Raw genomic sequence first — 17,552 nt, 5'->3', positions numbered from 1 at the left:
TTTATGTATTTCTAATTTTAGCAATGTTGAATTGGATGTGATTCTTGATTATGTTATTTGTGAAATGTCGAGGATTTGCCAAATAAAGGAAGATTCTCATCACCTAAGTTTCAATTGGACAGAAACTTGGAATCATACAACTTGGTTGCGTGATGAATGAGAAACTTCATATTTTGGAAATTAGACTAATTCTTTGGCAAAGTGTCAAGAGAAGGACCAGGAGATCGAGTACACTAGGTTGTGCGTTGATCAAGTCCACCACAAGAGTGATAAAGATATTCGTCATGATTTACTAAAGGTTAGTAAATATGATTATACTTATAAGATTAAGTATAATTCTGAGTTGATTGAAGAGTTTAAATCAATAGCAGAACGAATAAGAAGAATCAAGTAGGCAGAAAGATAAAAGTTTCTCTATTCTAAGAAGAAGGGAGAGTACCTTTTATTGTGTTTTATGATAAGTCTTAATGATTAAGAACCATATCTCAATTGATCCTCTAAGTGAGTCTTAGTGCAATTGCATGTCTAAGAAGAGGAATCAAGAATTGTAGAAATGGTTAAATCAAGAAGTCAATCATACTTCGTTCCAATATCAAGTCTTAGAGTCAAGATTCTGACATGAGTGACAAGTCTTAAATAGGTTTATAACACTCGACAGATGTGGAATTTAAAAAGTTTTCTTATTCTTGCACATTTGAAATTGGTAAGTTGTGATGTCTTGGATAAGACAAAGACCAACCAGGACCAATTGTGTGAAGTGTTGAACTTGACAAAAGGCTACACTAACTCTTGAATATTTGTTTGTCAAGAAATGGTTCTTGACAAGAGAATCTTATATGTCAAGGAGTCAGTGGGAGTCTTAATGGTCTTGAAAAGTTTCAAGAACAAATCAAGAGTAAACCTAGTTGATCATCACTAGCACACGACTTGAGGTTTAAAGCCTATCGTGGATGACATACTCTTTTTCTGTGCCATTCCAATTGAGTTAATTATGCGTGTGAGTTCTATGAGTTCTCATTTGAATGCATAAAGACAAAGCACCTCGATCAATGGAAAGTACATTGATATGAAAGGGTGAGTTGCTTGGAAGATATGGTGGGCATTCATGTTACCATGAGGCAAGAAATCAAGATTGAACAAGTTCAGTCCATAATGTTTTGGATTTGTCGCAAACTTTCGTTTTGACAAATTTACATGGATAGGAACACATACATCATAAAATCTAAGTGTCATAAGGTTTTCCTCCTTTATGAAAATGATTGTGAGGAAATGCTTTCACTAAGAGAGATTTTAAGAAGAAAGCAATTGTGAAAATTGTATTCTCAAATTCGATTATGATTACGGCATCCCTTTTCATAGTTCGAATTGTGAGATTTGGCAATTGATCTGAACATTTGGGACTTATTAACATAAATTCTGAATTGTTTAGACACACATGTGAGCTATCTAAGGCAAAGGTGTATGAGCTTAAAAAGCTTAGATAAAGGCTTATCAAAGCATTAGATATTAGAAATATGAACTTAAGGAATTCAATAAGCATTGTTTTCTAGAAGTCCAATTGTTTTCTGAATACATGTCAAAGCTAGTGGGAGCATAAGTGTTATGCTGGTAAGAAAATAATCATCATGTTAGTGGGAGCATGATTATTATGGTAAGTATTGCAAGTTAGCAATATTAATTATAGAAAACAAAGATTCACTTTGCAAAGTTGCAAGGGTTGAAAAGTTGTTTTGCTATAATTAAGGGAGAGAATATTATACTTCGTTTCAAAATTCTAAAGCTTAGATCGATAAATGTTAATAAATTTAGTCAAAGATACATAGTGCATTCTCAAAATTCGATCATGATTACGGCATCCCTCTTCATAGTTCGAATTGCGGGAACATGGCACATAAAATATTATGGCAGAAGGCTGATAAAGTATCACGTCTTTATATGAGACATTATGCATCGTGTCTAATACGCTTCGGGTATGGGACCGATTGCATATGTTATAATATTTGACCATTCTAAATTTTCCAAATGCCTAGGGCATTAAGAGGGAAAAAGGACTAGAATCGGTTTTGACTAAAATAATTAAACAACTATCAAAGGACGGTCTGAGGTTCACTGAGGATTTGTCGCTTGTGAGTAGTTGGAAGTATAGTACTGGATGGACTATATTGACATTATTATGAATAGATAAGATTCTATTAAGAATAAGTTGTCATATAGCAAATATGGAAATGTTTCCATTAATGGGAGTTGGATATTAAGACTCTATGTAGATTAGAAACTTTTATGCAAAAGGATGTTCAAAGAAATGTACTTTGAGTGAGAGACATCACATCTATAAAATTGTTTTGTAACAATTTCTGATAGAGAACTTAGTAATTTCATTAGCCGGGTCTTGGTGACTTTTGTGCTATGACATTACGAAAGAATCATTGCATAAAGTGTTAGAATCTGACATATTCTAAAAGTGGCAAGAATTTGGTATTCTTATACTAATAATAAAAAAAAATTGGGGATTGTGAAATGAGTTTCATTGGGAAAGTTTTTCAATTGATCTATTTCACAGAGTATGGACCATAGGAAACCAAAGTGTGCATGCTTGGAGCATGGGACAATTGTGGTTATAATTCGAGTAATAAGTTGATTGTCTGAAACAGTAAACAATGAATAATGAGTAATCAATATGGTGTTTAAATAAAAGTGTTTTTATTTACGCTCAAAAGTTTTGGGGCCATATAGGATTAATATTATTATTGCGTTTCACTTTGCATGTTTTGACTTCCAGAATAACTAGGTTATTCAAACATCCACAGTCGGTCATACGTTGGAAGTAGGTATGAAGGAAGACTGTCATGAATCTGTCTGTAGATTGTCTAAAGTGTTTAGACATAGCACAAGTTTGCTGCAGAGTTCATGAGTGCTTTGATAAGATTAGAGTATTGGATTAAACCCACGCTCATTTGAATCACTTCATGGTTTTATCACGAGTGATTGGTGAGACGATAACATTGTATATTCTTGAAACCGAGACGTGTGAGTTGTTATTTGCTGGTCGGTTGCACATTGACAATAAGTAAACGTACCAGTAACTTGGTGTTATAAAACTTATTGTTGTGTGTGATTCGATTAGTAGGTGCAAGCAAGCATTTGAGTCGAAGTTTATCCATTCCTTTTACCCAAGGTGGGATAAAAGTGATATCTGTGGGCCCCTCGATGATTTAGTGATGACAAAGGAAAGTGCTCGGCCGGGCCAGGACTGATTTGATTTGTTCAATTAGTCAGTCGTCATAAATCGGAAATCGGGAAACGACATATAGACTGAGAGAATGATTTCAATCCATGTCTCATGTCTATACGATATCTTGTAGAATGGAGGAATATATGATCCCTTATCTAAAGGACACGCGTATCTGATAAGATCAGAGTTGACAGCGCTTTTGGAAGCTACGATTGCTTATCAGGTTCTGAAGTCATACGCAGAATAGTTATTAGACTTATCCAAGTGGGAGACTGTTGGATTAGTGTCTAAGTCCATAACTATTTTGGTATTTACTTGACCCGATTGTGAGCATGGTCCTTTTGGGTTGCCTTCACACTGGTGACTAGACAGGATGACAGTTAAGGAGAGAGGTTGATTAGGGCATAAATATGATTTATTTATTATATTATATGATTAATATAATAATTTGGAATCATATTATTAATTAGCATTTAATCAGAAATTAATTAGGAATTAATTTCGGGATTAAAGGAATTAATTAAAAGTACAGGGGCTGTTTTGTAATTATTTGATAGTTGAGACTTTGGGCTATTGGATCACTTTTATTAAGGCTTGAACGAAAATCCTAGAAGGATCTAGGAGTTTTCGTCCAAGGGCTTAAGGAAAGGAGTCCATGGACTTGCTTAGGCCCTAAGCTAAGGGATTAGGGTTTCCACCTTGAAACCCTAGCTAGCCTCAAGTATAAATAGCACCCTAAGGCACTAGAATTCGTCCAAGCCTTGGGAAACCCTAAAAGGGACGAATTTTAGGGCAAGATATCCTTCTCTCCTCTCTCCCATATTCATCCTTTCACCTAGTGTGTTTGTGAGCCATTAGAGGTACTACACTTGTGGTACTTGCTTTCAAGAGCTAAGGAAATTCAAGGAACTAGTTGTTATTACTACATAACAACAAAAGGTATGTATTCTATTCTCCTATGTCAATTTCGAAAATAGTAGATGCATGCTAGGGTTCTTTTGTGTTCATAAAGTTGTATAACTAATAGTGAAAACATAGATCCAACTCTAGGGTTGCATGCACACATAGGATTGTTTGTATAAAACCCATCAATACATGTGGTCATCCAGGCCATGTGAGCAGGGACTGCCCCAAGAAGGGCTTGTTTTGTTTCCATTACAACCAAGTCGACCATAAAAATGATGATTGCCCGAGGTTACAGGGAGGGGGAGGAGCGGTGACGGCGCCTGCGCCCGCCACAATGAGGATCACTGATGGCCGCCCTGCCAAGGCGGATGCTCCTGCGGTGAAGAGTCGCGCATTTTAGTTGACCACATAGGAGGCTCGAGCAGCTCCAGACGTCGTGGCTGGTACATAATTTATTTTTCCTGTTGATATTATTTGTTATGCTTATATGTGCCTTGTATAGGGACCTTTTTGGTCAAAGGTATGTCGGCTCATGTTCTTTTTGATTCGGGAGCTACCAGATCGTTCGTATCTCTTGCGCTTAGCAAAAAGTTCCGGGATACTCCGGGGACTTTGGATTCCCCGCTTGAGGTGGAGATTGCGGATGACCGCACTGTGAGTGCTGCGAGGGTATATCAGGATTGTGTCCTGAATGTGTTTGGGGAGAGGTTTCGTGTTAATTTGGTTCCGATACCGTTCCGAGGGCTGAAGGTGATCATCGGAATGGACTGGTTGGGGGCCAATGGGGCCATGATAGACTGCGAGCACCAGCTGGTGAGAGTTCGAACCCCAAGTGGGGTAGAACTGGTTATTCGGGGAGAGAGGGCCTCGTAGGGCCAACCCTCTGTTCAGCTGCGAGGGCTAGGAGACTTCTCCATTAGGTTTGTTCGGGATTTCTGGCATACATCTCGGATACGAGGGTTGAGACTAGGGGTGAGCGTGGTGCGGTTCGGTGCAGTTATTTTTGCGGTGTGGTTAGGCGGTTATTTTTGCGGTGCGGTTTTGTTTTGTTTTGTTTTTTTTTTTGTTTTTTTTTTTTTTTTGTGTTTCGGTTATTAACCGCATAGATTTGGTGCGGTTATTTTGTGTGGTTTTTAACCACAGTTTAGAGTTCAAACATATTACTTGTAATAATAAAAAAAACCATAAAGCATAACACAATTAACTTAAATCACAAACAACTAATATCTTAAAAACGTCAAATCACTAGTAATTACCAATAAATATCTTAAAATTGTCAAATTTCACCTTCTTTTTAAGATAAACATAACAAAAAACTAATACTTTTGTCTTTTAGAATTTTATCCTTATTTAAACTTGTCTTATTTTCAATATTTTATATATTAATAATTAATAAAAAAAATTGTATATAATATATGCGGCGCGGTGCGGTTTTATTGCGTTTTTTGAAAACTAATAACCGCACCGCACCACAATTTGCGGTTTTTGAAAAACAGAAAACCACACCATCAGTTTTTATTGTGGTTGCGGTTTATGTGGTTTTTACGGTTAATTTTAGTTGCGGTGCGATTTTTGCTCACTCCTAATTGAGACCACGACAGATTTGGACAGTGTACCGGTTGTACGACATTTTCGGGATATCTTTCCCGAGGAGCTGGCTGGGGTACCTCCGGTGAGGCAGGTACAGTTTTGCATTGATTTGGTGCTGGGTGCAGCTCCGATAACCAAGGCACCGTACCGGCTAGCTCCGGTGAGGCAGGTACAGTTTTGCATTGATATGGTAAGCATAACTCAATTACAAGGGGGGGTTTAGCGAGAGACCGAGCTCTATACGGGCAGAACTTCTGAGCCGAAAGCTCTTCATCTTGGGACCTTCTGGTGCTCCGGGACTCGCTACTAACACCAAGGAGGTTCTAGGGAAAGACTTATATGGTTTGGGGGTGTTTGGGAGAGAAATGGGTGAAGAGATGTAAGAAAAATAGTGAAAAACACATTCTATTTATAGGCTGCCAGCACCGAGTACGCTGAGCGTAATGGGTTTTTAAGGGTTACGCTGAGCGTACTCAAAATTACGCTAGGCGTAATATGCCACGTGTCACGATCTCGTGCAAAGCCGTGGGGAAGAAGGTGCGGCTCAAATTGCGCCCTGTGTTACTCGCTGGTTACTCAAAAAACTAATTATATTCTAAAATCCGCAACTTTCGCATACGAGCTTCGTTTTTGAAGTTCTTTATATCCACACGTAAGTATCGACGAAATCTACAACTTTCTTTTAGACTATGTTGGCTAATTTTGACTTTATTTTTAAAGTTATATTTTAACAGACTTGGACAGTTAAAGTCGGTTAAAAATTCATAACTTTGTCATCTGACGTCCGTTTTCGACTGTATTTATATCGTTTAGCTCTTATTAATGAGATCTTCAATTCTCATTTAGGTTGTGTCGGATAAAAATCGATCGATCTAAAATTCGATTTTCGGGCTGTGCACTGCTACGCTAAATCTTAGAAAAATCATAACTTCCTCAAACGAAGTCAGATTTGGACGTTATCTATATGCACGCTCTCGGTTTAACGTATACTACAACTTTAATTTAGATTTCTAATGATAAAAAGTAGCTTATCAAAAATTCACTTTTTACGATACACGACGTTGTGCCGGTTTAGTCGTAAAACTTCGACGAGTCATAACTTCTTCGTTGTAAGTCGGATTTTAGCGTTCCTTATATCCCCGGAATCCTTGTTACGACTATTCAACTTTTTTGAAAGATATTGGGTCTACTTATTATTTTATTTTTGACGCATATTTTCATTATTATTTTATTATATCGTTATAAGCACATATGTTGCACATAAATCACATAATACTTAAGTAATTCTTATTCATTATTTCAAAATACGTTACAATTGTTGAACCTAACTATTACATCATTATAATAATGTTTAGCTAGAAACTCGGGCGTTACATATGTTGCGGTTGAGACTACGACTTCGTGTTGTAAGTCAACAAACCGGGGCAATCCAACCGGAATGTTATGGGTCGGGGCATTCCAACCGAAAGGTTGTGGGCCAGGGGTAATCCAACCGGGAGGTTGTGGACACGATATTTGTTTGATTATATGTTTGTGTGGTGGTACTTTGGGGGAACTCACTAAGCGTTGGCTTACAATTTTAGATTATTGTTTCAGGTATTTCTGAGGATCGTGGGAAAGCGAATGCCTGATCGTGCACATCTTCCTATTTTGATGATATTGATTTTTGGGACACTCTGATACGACTTTACTTTTGAGATAATGACTCTTTTTGTAAACAATGATGGTTAATGATTATTTTTGAAAATTTTAAATTTTTATGAATTTTGGGATGTTACGGTAATATATTTCTCATTTTGTACACATTTAGTACTTAATATTTTTGTACATATTTAGTCCTTAATATATATATATATATATATATATATATATATATATATATATATATATATTCAAAAAAAATCATTTTTGTTTTTGTACTCATTCAATACTTATGAATGATTTCTTTAGTTTTTTTTTTCACGACATCTTACGCGGGACAATCATTGATGAGGTGTTTGAGGCTGTTGATGCTTATGTCCATCGCAATCTCGACGCGTGGTTTCGTAGGTCTTATGGTTTGGCTTAGGTCTTGTATTTTGAACGTCGTAACTTCTTCATACGATATTAGATTTTAATGATCTTTATATCCACTTGTTCGTTTTTTTGAGTCTATTGCAATTTTTGTTAAGATTACTCTCGTTAAAATGTAATATATTTTTACTTACGATTTTATAAAAAAAACATCCATACATGCATTCATATAAAACATATGGATATAAAGATCGTAAGTAAAAATATATTACTTTTAAACTGGAGTAATCTAAATGAATTGTAATAGACTAAAATATAAACGCTTGGATATAAAGATCGTTAAAATCCGAGATCGTATGAAGAAGTTATGATGTTCAGAACACATGACCTAAACAACCAAGTAGTCGAGATCGTGATGGACATAGCAAAAGTCCCAAACATCTCATTAATGAATGTCCCATGTAAGATGCAAAGAAATCATTCATAAGTACTGAATGAATATAAAAACAAAAATGACTTATTTTGCAACAAAAAAAATATTAAGGATTAAATATGTACAAAAATATCAATGACTAAATGTGTACAAAATGAGTAATATATTAACCTATTAAGTCATTTTTACTTTCTAACGGTCATAAAGACTGAATGTGTACAAGTTTATAAGTTGAAGGGCTAAATGTGGACGGAGAAAAAACTGAGTGATGAAATGTATATAAATCGAAAAATATATTAACCATTTAAATCATTATCTCGAATAATTAGGGTCATTTAGGAAGTTGTTTGAAAGACATTTTTTAATGATGAGGAATAAAATATATAATTGTTTAAATTGGTAAAAAAATGGGTTAAGAGGCGGTAAAATTATGTAAAAATCTAAAAAATGAACGGTATTTAATTATTTATGCCAATTTCCCATCAAATATATATATAAACTTTGGTGGCAGTTTTCCCGCCATTTTCAGCAGCCGCAAAAGTTATCTTCTCTCTCGGTTCTCATCGAATCCACACAGATTGAAGAAAGGGAGGAAGAAGAACGAAATATCTGAGAAACAAAATGAGTGGAACGTTGAGAAACAAAGTACAGAGGAAATGCAAAATGAGGGGTTATACTCTGAAAGTAGAAGCCCTAACTGAGATCCTTTCTTTCTTAAGCAACTATGAAGACGCTGAAGATGAAGCCCTTGAGCTCCTCCTTGATGAGCTTCAACATCAATCATGTACTTTTCATAACCCCTTCCACTATATGTCTTCGATCTCGAATTTGAAAGTTTTCATGTGTTTTTACTTTTAGGGTTTTCGCAACTTTCTTAACTTTTCAAAAATTACCATGTTTGAGTTTGGATTTCAAATCGGTGCTTTTCAAATTTGCATCTAAAAACTTTTACTTGACATTATACACATCAAAATTCCACTTCTTTTTTTGGATGGATTTATATATTAATTTTTCTTCTTTTAATAAACTGTTCCTGAAACAGTGAAGTCTTCAATTCTTGATAAAGAGCCTATACAGCGTGTTGTAAGTCTGCTGTGTGAAGCTGCATCTGCAACTGATGATACTCTTGGTACAAATACGAGTTCCTCTTTCAGTGTAATTGACGCCTTCCTAATTCCAAAATTCCGTTATGATCCTATCAAAAAGATTTTTTGCGAGTAAGTCTTTTGCTTCGTGTTTGTAGTGCTTCAGTCATTATCATGTCAGAAATCAGAATAAAGACATTCTTTCAGTCATCATTGTTCATTTTAAGATGAAGCTTATACTGAAATCAAATGTTGTCATTTATACATCTTTCATTTCATGTAGACATACAGGGAGACTTCCGATTCATGGTGATGCTCCTTCAAAAGCTTGGTTGTATAGAGATAGATTTCTTTTGTTGTCGCAAAGGCTTTCTCGAATTCCACAGTTTTCAAGTTCTTCATTTGATAGTGAATTATCCGAATTCGGTAGCTGTGAGGTTCTCTCTCTTTCTCTCTTTCTCAACACTTCATTTTTAGCAAATATGAAACTCTTTTGACATTATTTTGGTATTTGTTCTTTGTAGATATCTAAAATTCAATCTCTAGTTGGACGAACTGGAGTATGTTGGGTAATGGGTGTCATATCTCAATTAGAAGATGGCCATTTCTACTTAGAAGACCTTACAGGAGCTGTTGAAATCAATCTTTCTAATGCAATATCCTTAATCACTTGATTTCTTTTCTTAATTGTTATGTTACAGACTTACAGTGGATTGATTGCTTGAAAGAAAATTAAGTTATGATGAGAGTTATTTAAAGATCGACAATCCATAAACTTACACATACATGAAATGGTTTTCCTTAACATTGTTTACAAAATAACAACAGGGTATTTTTCAGAGAACACCATAGTTTTAGCTCAAGGGGAAATGCTTTTAGATGGTACTTTTCAAGTAAGTCTTATTATATTTATACCCTTTCACTAAACCTTGTTAAACTTGTTCACTAACATCAAACTTTAAATCATATGTTTGTGATTAATCCATAGTTTTCATGGACTCATTTTTATTCTTGATTGTTATCCAGGTTCAAACATTTGGTTTTCCACCATTAGAAGATAGAGAGAAGTCAACCTCATTATTCACAGGACTTGATTATTTTGGTGGTGGGACCCTTGCAAAAGAGGACACTGTATCCTTTTTAGGCCTTTAATTGGTTTATTTCACTTCAAGTAACTATAATCTAATAACCATGTAACTCATATTTTGCTTAATATTACACTCAACTTCTAGGATTTTTTTTTTGGAAGTTTCCTTGATTTCTTTTCTCCAGATTAGACTTGCAGAAATGGAATCAAGGGCAGTTAATGAAATGTTTGTCATACTTTCTGACATTTGGTTGGATCATGAGGAGGTATAAGTTTGTATAAATTCTCTTGTCATTGTAAATTTTCACCTTTTTTCTCATTTTATGAATCAAAGTTGTTTTTTTACATGACATGCAATCATGTTTCATTAATCATTGGTCCTAGAATGAAACATGGTTGCATATATTGTTTAAAAACCACTTTGTGTTATAAAATTGGAGAAAAGAGTTTTGTGTATTCATTTCCTAATATCTTTTTTTTAATCTTTTTTATTAGAGAAGACCATGGCAAAGCTACAGATTGTTCTAGATGGTTATGAAGAAGTTGAAGTGGTTCCTTCTCTTTTTGTGTTAATGGGAAATTTTTGTTCACATCCATTTAACCTTTCATACAATTCTTTCTCAAATATCAGGTCAGATTTCTAATATCATTCTATAGTTAACGACCTATAAATTATATTCAATTAAGAAAAAAGGCTAAATGCAAGAGATAGCAACATACTTTCTTTGTTTCTTATATATGTGATCATAGCATCAAGCTTTCATTTTTTTTTCTATTACAACATTGTACTTCTCTCTCTCTCTCTCTCTATATATATATATATATATATATATATATATATATATATATATATATATATTTATAACTTTAAGGCCTTGTACTTATAGCATTAAAAGTTGCTTTGTATTTTGGTTGAGGGTTAATCTCATAAAAGACCTCATATTTTGTGTTTTTTTTTTCTGGATTAAACCTTAACTTTATCTTTTTCCTGAAAAAGACCTTATAATTTTTTTTTGGGTTAATCTCATAAAAAACCTTATGTTGTGTTTTTTTCCGGATTAAACCTCAAATTTATTATTTGCATGAGAAGATCTTGTATTTTTTTTTCATTTTTTCTGAAAAAAACCCTCAACCTTCTAAATGCTTCCAAATAAAGGGAAATTGTCAGAAAAGTCCCAATATTTTCGGAAAAGTTACGGTTAAGTCCCAAATTTTTTTTTGAGCATAAAAGTCCCGATTATTTCATTTTGGCTCAAATTAACAAAAAGATCTTTTTTTTCTCCTTTAACAGGAAATGACATATTATCATGTAAAATCAAATAATCGGGACTTTTTTGTTAAATTTTTTTGGGACTTAATCGTAACTTTTCCGAAAATAATGGGACCTTTTTGACAATTTCCCCCAAATAAATCCTCAACTTTTTTAGTTTTTCTCAAAAAAACCCCTCACATTTTACAATTTTTTTTTTGGAAAAAAATGACTAAAAGGGCAAGATTAGGAAAAATGAAAAAAATACAAGGACTTTTTCAGGCAAAATAAATTTGAGGTATAATCTGGTAAAAACACAAAATATAAGGTCTTTTATGAGATTAACCCTTTGGTTAATTGCTATAATTGGTAGTAGTTTCAAAGTACATTGTTGTAGTATGAAGAAATGAAAGTAGGATGCTATAATAAACAAATCAACAAAAGTAGATTGCTATTTTTTGCATTAAGAAAAATGAGACAATTTTACCCTTCAGATTGAGTTTTGGTAAGCTTGGGGAACTGATTGCAAAGCATCCGAGGTTGAAAGAGCAGAGTAGATTCCTTTTCATTCCTGGACCTGAAGATGCAGGTAAATTTCATTGATTTTTTTTAAAATTCTTTTTTCTTTTTAAAAAATATTTTAGTTTTTATATTTATTGTTTTAGGTCCTTCAAGTGTTCTACCAAAGTGTGCATTACCCAAATACATAACTGTAGAGCTTCAGAAGCACGTGCCAAATGCCATATTTGCAAGCAATCCATGCAGGTATGGAATCGGGAAAGGAATGGAATCATTCATTCCATTCCATTCCAATCAAAAGAAGTTGTTTCTTTTCATTAACGGAATCATGGCAATTATTAAAGCACTAACATTCTGACTTCTTTTTTAAATCAGAATCAAGTTTTACACACAGGAAATAGTATTCTTCAGACAAGATTTACTTTACAGAATGAGAAGGAATTGTCTGATTCCTTCTTCAACAGAAGAAACAAGTGAACATTTTGAGCATGTGAGTTACTTATTATTACTTATTACATTCTTCTTTTATTGATTATGTATATTTTATTTAAAAAAAATGTTATTTTTTTTTTAAATACAGCTTGTGGCTACAATAACACATCAAAGTCATCTATGCCCTCTTCCTTTAAGTGTTCAACCGATTATTTGGAATTATGATCACTGTCTTCATCTCTATCCAACTCCACATACGGTAAATTTCTTTCTTTTTATCATGGAGTTTTATAAATAACTTATTTATAATATTTACTAATAAAAAATCTTTTTAACATATTTTTACAGATTGTATTGGGTGATAGTAGTGAACAAAAGGCATTCAAGTACACGGGTATTACTTGCTTTAATCCGGGTTCTTTTGCAAATGATAGCACTTTTGTGGTATATCGGCCTTGCAATCAAGAAGTTGAATTATCGGCTTTAGACACTTGAACACAATCATAATTGTGCAATTATTATTTTGTCAAAGTTTGAAGTTTAGAGAAAAGAATCAAGTATTTATTTTGATTTTTACAAAGTTAGATCGAGTAGTTTTTCTTGTTTGCAAGTTGATATGAGAATTTTGTTTGAGTTGACAAATAGGTAACCCAAAGATAGTTGAAATACGTTTTTTTAGGCTTGCTTTTTGTTCAAATATTATTCACTTGTTAAATTTTTATCTTTTTTGTGTTTTATAATGTTTGACATTATTTTAAATAACATGACACAATAATTTGTATTGTGTTTGATGTACATTAGACTATAAAACAAATGTCAATAAGACAAATTTTCATACTCAAAACGTGGAACAAGATGATAAAGACATGTATCTTAATATTTAAAATTAATAATCATTTAATAATATATTAATATTTATATAATTATTTATTAATATACATAAAAAATATATGTTGAAATATATAATAATCAAATAGGGATAATATACTTAATTTAACAAGTATATAGCTTGATGAATATGATATTACAATTTTCTAGAAAATTCCATCCATAAACATATTGATAAACTAACTTATTTTTCGACCTTTTTAAGTTGTCATGTTTAACAAACCAAAAAATAGTTTATAAGCTAGCTTTTTAAAAAACTACATAAACTAGTTTTTTAGATTTTTTTTTTCAAATATACCCTTAGTTAATTATAGAAACACATTTTTTTATGTTTCTTTTATGTTATTTTATATATTTCAGCTAACTTTTCAGTTTGTTTTATCAAAACGTTATGTTATTTTTTATTAAACGTTCTTTTTTATTAGCTAGTTTTTCAGCTATATATTAGTTTTTTATTTAACAGTTAGCTTTTCAACTAACAACTAGTTTTTTAACTGGTATGCCAAACATGACCTTAAGAGCTTTTTATTTGAAAAAGTTCCAAAAAATTTCTATTATGATGATGGATGATCTAGGCTCAATAAAATAATATATGCGTTCAAATAAATAGTGAAATGGAACCAACAAATAGTGTTGCATAGCTCACATTAGTGAGTGTTTTGTTTTGATTTAATGAAAAAAAAACTTTTATTATTCTTAACTTTCTACAAAACTGTCTCATTTATTTTTTTGTCCTTCTATTTCCCAAGTATATCATCATTTCCTTAAATATTCTTTTATAGATAAAACAAAAATAATGGCTAAGTGTTACTACCAGGATCCGGATTATTAATCCAAGTCACTTCGAGTTCAACTAAACCACGTTCCACCATTCGCAATCTGAGACACATTTCTTGAAAGATTTTGTTGTTTTCCCACATTATATTGCTTTCTTCAGCCAAGAAATTTGTTCGAATGGGTTGTATTGTAGTTAAAACAGTGCCACTCGGGTGATGGTTTTCCTTTGTCATATTTAGTGCCTCCAAAATCGGTTTCACGTCAATTTCCGCATATCCCATTTTGTCATCCAATGTAAACGTATCATGATCATATACTTTCTGCATGCAATCATAGATAGATTCATCAAAATACGACTCTAAGTTGAGATAAATGAAATATGTTTTTTTAAATAAATTAAAGAAAAAAGATATAAAGCCAATTTTGTAAAAAAATAAGGAATTGATTGAGAAAGCCTTCTTTCATTCGTTTTCTCTAATAACTCTCAAATAAATAATCATTTTTATTTAATTTCATTCTAAACAATATGAAATAACTAAAAAATAGGATGTGTTTGAAAAATATGACCAATTGAAGTTTCATGAAATGACAAAGCTTTCCTTAGAGAGAGTCTCGGAGGAGATCTTTTTGGCTTTGCGGAAGCGTATAAGCTCTGAGAAACTAACGTGGCATAGGTAAAATAGTAAAAACACAAAAATAAAATATTAAAAAAAAATCATTGCGGATTGGGAAAACCTTTGCTGTGGAAAATGAGTTCGTTGGCTGCAGAAGAAAGACAGACGATCAATCACAATCGAAAACAGCCGACAGTGAGGTCGTAGGTTTTTTAATTTAAATGATTAAATTGAATCAATGTTTTAACATATGACTATCGAACGAGTAATTTGAAGTGTTTTATGGCAAAATTCATCAAAAAACAAAGATTTTCAGCGAAGATCAATTTCTCATAGGTAGAACAGATCCGTAGAGGGTTGCTATGTGGATCCGCAGTGCCTTTGCGGAAATGTGGTATTTTTGAAAAAAAAAATCCAGAAAATGGTTTTTCAATATCTAGATCAATTAATGTTTTTTTTTTCAATTCCGCAGAGAGAGACACATTTCCGCAGAAGACGTACAAATATGTAGAGATTGTCTCTGTTGAACAATCACTTCAGAAGTCAGTTTTTATCTTTTTGCAAACGTGTCTAATTCCTCAAAAAAGTTTGGGTTCTGTAGAGTCAAAAAGATTTTCTAAGAGACTCTTTCTAAAATAAGCTTGGTCATTTTGTGAAACTTTAATTTCCATAGTCATATTTTTTCAAACACATCTTATTTTTTGGTTATTTCATGAATTTTCCCAAATATAAAATGGTTATTTAATTTCATGTATTCAACTCTAAAAATAAAATAAAGTTTATTCATACAAAACTTATTTCCATACAACACTTACCACCCTAACCGGAAGCTCAGGATCATAAATGGGAAAATCGAATTCTTCATCCCACTCGGGGTTGCAATCCTTTTTCACAAACCGAGTCTTCACTCTCTACATTGAATAAAACAACACTTATTTAATCAAAATGAAACCAAAACAATATTAACAATTCTAAATAACTTTTTATTTATAAAGGGGGTATTTTTAGTTTTAATAATTAAGGAATGATTCTTTTCTTCATTTGATGGAATCTTAGCAATTCCGACGGAATCTTTTTTCCGACCTTTTGTAACATCGATCTTGGTTCTAGAATTTGTGATTGTTGGTGGGTTTTTGAAGAATTCTATTAACTATTTGGATTGATATTAAAACAATTCCAACAAATATTTGCTTAATAATATTCAAATTGTTTATAGAATTACGTAGATATGATGGATCAAACGAAAAACCATGACGAATATGATTGAATAAAATGAGAAGAGAAAGAGAAGGGTGGTGACCAGTTTATCCGTTTTGATCACAACGTAAGGATCGCTTGCTTTTGAATCACGTACAGCCAGATTCAACCCTCTTTTGATCCTAATTTTAAGAACACCAATCGGATTATCCATTAGAAACAATCCCTCATGCCTGTTTTGATCTCTCTATGTATCAGCTAAAACTGTTTATATGTATAATGGATCCAAAACTCGAAAAGAAGGAAGAACATTGGTGCGAATGTGATTAGAATGAAATGTGTGGGTTTATATCCTCTAGGAAATCGGGGGAACCATTCGGATGAATGATTTACGTATTATGACATCGCTTCAGATTTGCTTAAAGATCGCATTTGCCAAAAACAAACAAAATGAATGTGCTTGTTTTAATGGATCAATCGTCAACATATTTCGTTATACAATGATGGTTTGCCATCATATAGCTCGCTGGGGATTAATGCAAAATATATTATTTGTTTTGAGGAATTAGATTTTGTATGAATTATGATCCATAACAAAAGAAATTTTAATTTTGTTTTTTTCGAAATGAAATTTCTAGCGAAGTCCTAAAACTTTGACATTATTTGTTAAAAAAACATAACTTTATTTATTTATCTTTTAACAGCTTAAAGGCAAAAACCCAACAAATGTTTACATAAAATGACAAGAAACCATGAATCATTTACAAATTCAAATTCAGGATTTTAGACCGTAATTTTAGATTTTAGTCGGTAATCTTTTATAAAATTCCCTATATTTTGAGTTCATTCATGATAATTCATCTATTTTTTACGAAAAAATTAGAGATTATTAACTTACGATAATTTGTACTCTATGTGTGACGACAGATGATATTATATTATTGTAATCTTACTATATTGTCTCTGTTTAACAGATGATATTCAATTAGTATATCTATCTGATAGAAGATACTATCTTACTATAATCTTATTATATGCTTTTTGTCTATGAGATGATGTTGTGTTACTTTAATCTTAATGTTTTTTTACCAATTATCTGACAAAGTGTATTATTGTAGAGAATAACAGTGTTTGTATTAATCAATGTTCTAAAAAACTCGCCATAGCTCCAAGGCTTGTGCCTGCCGCCAAGCTTTACCAAATCGCCGCCTTAACTTATATATGCGTATAAAATAGAAGAATAGTTGAAAATACATATAAAAATATTAATTATATACAAAATTGCCGCATTAAGTCACGCCTTACAAACTACGTGGCTCGTCAATGCTCGGAAAAGCTTGAGGCTTGACATTGCCGCCAAGTCACGCCTTACGTTATCTAGAACCTTGATATAAATACAAAATTAACATTGAGAAATCTAACTTAAGTTGTTTAGTGCAGAGTATTTCAAAGTAAACTTGTTTACTAGTGTTTTTTTGGTGTTAGATCTTGTAGATCTGTACATCATGTTGTATTTTCCTCGGATCGTTT

General features: G+C 32.7%; 2 protein-coding genes across 2 annotated transcripts; one reads left to right on the top strand and one right to left on the bottom strand.

Annotated features, from left to right (window-relative positions):
• The first annotated feature begins 8,708 nt into the window (after nucleotides 1-8,708).
• Nucleotides 8,709-13,267, top strand: DPB2 (DNA polymerase epsilon subunit B2). The gene is made up of 13 exons (XM_079075738.1): nucleotides 8,709-8,958; nucleotides 9,217-9,391; nucleotides 9,543-9,696; nucleotides 9,784-9,916; nucleotides 10,076-10,152; nucleotides 10,286-10,390; nucleotides 10,532-10,612; nucleotides 10,847-10,977; nucleotides 12,090-12,184; nucleotides 12,261-12,360; nucleotides 12,490-12,604; nucleotides 12,695-12,805; nucleotides 12,895-13,267. Exons 1-13 carry the CDS (start codon nucleotides 8,796-8,798, stop codon nucleotides 13,039-13,041), a joined length of 1,587 nt encoding a protein of 528 aa, XP_078931864.1. The 5' UTR covers nucleotides 8,709-8,795; the 3' UTR covers nucleotides 13,042-13,267.
• An 889-nt stretch (nucleotides 13,268-14,156) lies between these two features.
• Nucleotides 14,157-16,444, bottom strand: LOC145156312 (protein C2-DOMAIN ABA-RELATED 3-like). The gene is made up of 3 exons (XM_079075737.1): nucleotides 16,126-16,444; nucleotides 15,641-15,736; nucleotides 14,157-14,531 (listed from the first exon to the last, which is right to left on the bottom strand). Exons 1-3 carry the CDS (start codon nucleotides 16,234-16,236, stop codon nucleotides 14,235-14,237), a joined length of 504 nt encoding a protein of 167 aa, XP_078931863.1. The 5' UTR covers nucleotides 16,237-16,444; the 3' UTR covers nucleotides 14,157-14,234.
• Between the last annotated feature and the right edge of the window lie 1,108 nt (nucleotides 16,445-17,552).

Source organism: Lactuca virosa, chromosome 2, assembly GCF_052849685.1.
Source record: "Lactuca virosa cultivar CGN04683 chromosome 2, Lactuca_virosa_CGN04683_v6, whole genome shotgun sequence".
Lineage (NCBI taxonomy): Eukaryota > Viridiplantae > Streptophyta > Magnoliopsida > Asterales > Asteraceae > Lactuca > Lactuca virosa.
This window is presented reverse-complemented; position numbering and strand designations above follow the sequence as displayed.